Source organism: Emiliania huxleyi (genome assembly GCF_000372725.1).
Source record: "Emiliania huxleyi CCMP1516 unplaced genomic scaffold EMIHUscaffold_349, whole genome shotgun sequence".
NCBI lineage: Eukaryota > Haptophyta > Isochrysidales > Noelaerhabdaceae > Emiliania > Emiliania huxleyi.
Genome location: NW_005199370.1, coordinates 102,656 through 104,677, shown reverse-complemented (window position 1 = coordinate 104,677; position 2,022 = coordinate 102,656). Strand labels below are relative to the sequence as shown.

Below are 2,022 nucleotides of genomic sequence, written 5' to 3'. Positions count from 1 at the left end.
CTTCCTGCAGGCTACCTCCTCTCTCACGCGGCGGGGCTGCGCCGCGCAAAGCTGTGCGTCGTCGACGCGAACCTCTCCCCCGACGCGCTGCGCTGCCTCGCCTCGCTGAGCGGCGGCCCGCCTTGTTGGCTCGAGCCCTTTCCTGGACCTTTCCTGGACCCTTCCTGGACCCTTCCTGTAGGCGGCCCTCCTCTCTGGCTCGAGCCCGTCTCCGTGGACAAGGCGGCCGCCGCGTGCGCTGCGCTGGCGGCCGCCGCGCCCCCGGGGGCGAGGCCACTCGAGCGCGTTGCCTTCGTTTCGCCCAACGAGGCCGAGGTGCTCGCCATGGCCGACGCCTTGCGGGCGGCGGGCGGCGGGCCGGGCGGCGGCACCAGGCGTGGCGGGGGCGAGGGCGAGGGCGGGGGCGAGGGCGAGGGCGAGGTGCGAGGTGCGGCGGCGGCGCTGCTGCGCGCCGGGGTGCGTCATGTCCTGGTCACGCGAGGGGCGAAGGGGCTGCTGTGGGCGCGCGCCGCCCGCCGCAGCTCTGGGCTGGACGCCGAGGTCTGCTTCGAGGAGCTCCCCGCGCTCGCCGCCACTGTCAAGAGCACGCGCGGCGCGGGAGACAGCTTCGTCGCCGGCGCCGCCTGGGGGCTGCTGCGAGCGCCGACGCTCGACCTCGCCGACACGGACACCGTGCGCGCCGCGTTGCGCGCCGGGCTGCGAGCCGCGCAGCTCACCGTCCAGAGCGACGCGGCCATCTCTGTTGAGGTCAGCGCCGACCGGCTCGAACCGGCGCTGGCCGGTGCGGCGTGAGCGGTCTACCCGGTGGGGAGAGAGGTACGGTAGAGCGATTCCGAAGCGCAAACAAATCTGTAAAAGTGATATATCTTTACTTCCAACACCCGGACGTGCTCCACCGCACGCCTCTTCCGACAGCGGGGTGAAGGGTCCCGCGACGCACCCCCGGACTGGGTAGAGAGATCCCGCCAGGTGGGCGCAGCCGCACGCTCCTGCGCTGGGCACTCCGCCCCGCCCCCACTTGCCCTGACTGCACAGGATAGCTGCGGTAGGTAGACATTCTACCTCCCATCCAACCCACCGAAACCCGTGTGGATGGGTTTTACCGCCGCCTTTTACCATCCATAGCCGTCGGGTTTTACCTCGCGTTCTCTTGGTGTCGTCTATGGTTTGCTAGACCCATGAGACCATCCTCACCGCGCTATCGGGCGCCTCCACCGCCGCCCTCAGCCGCGCCGCTACGACCGTCGGAGGCGTCAACTCCGCCGTCACATGGTATCAGCTCTGATCGCGGTCCAGCGCCAGCCCAACACGCCAATCCACCCGCAGGCTCAGCGCCTGCCATGCGGCCGCCGCCACCAGTGCTGCGGCCGCCACCGCAGCAGCTGCCGCCACTGCCCACCGGCCGCCTCTCGTGCGTCATGTCGGCGCCGCCGCCCGAGGCCTACGAGGTAGCGCGCGCCGCGCTCTGCACCGCCTACGACCGCAAGCACGACGGCATCACGTACGGCGGGCTAGACGCGGAGGCCGAGTTGCAGGGACGCATGAGCGCGCACATCGCCGGGCTCGACTCGCACGCGCCCACCGAGCTCGTCGCCGCCGCCGACGCCACCTGGAACGGCGACCTCGACCTCTATGGCATGCTGCTCACCTGCTTTGGCGCTGCCGTCATGCACAGCGTCAAGAAGATCGGCCTCGTCGTCGACTCCTCACACGAGAGCGAGGCCATCGCCAGCGCCAAAGCGGGCGAGCTCGTCGCATACGCCCGCGAGGTCCTCGTCGCCCTCGGCGCCCCGCCGACCGGACCGACCGTCATCCTCTCGGACAACAAGGCAAACGTCCTCGTCGCCAACAACGCCAAATCCGCCTCGCGCTCGCGCCACTTCCTGCGCCGCTACCACACGCTGCAGCGCCGCATGGCCGACGGCGAGTGCCGCGTCGTCAAGATCACCGACGACCTCATGCCCGCCGATTTCTTGACGAAATGGGTCTCCAAGAAGAAGCTCAAGCGCAGCGTCGACCACG

At 70.4% G+C, this 2,022-nt stretch overlaps 1 protein-coding gene across 1 annotated transcript in view; it reads left to right on the top strand.

Annotated features, from left to right (window-relative positions):
- The window catches only part of EMIHUDRAFT_469948 (hypothetical protein), a 3,255-nt gene extending 2,388 nt beyond the window's left edge, over positions 1-867 (top strand). The window contains exon 2 of the mRNA XM_005773018.1: positions 182-867. Within this exon, the coding sequence (XP_005773075.1) occupies positions 182-792 (611 nt within the window). The 3' untranslated portion in view covers positions 793-867. The remainder of the gene's footprint in view (positions 1-181) is intronic.
- Positions 868-2,022: the final 1,155 nt, after the last annotated feature.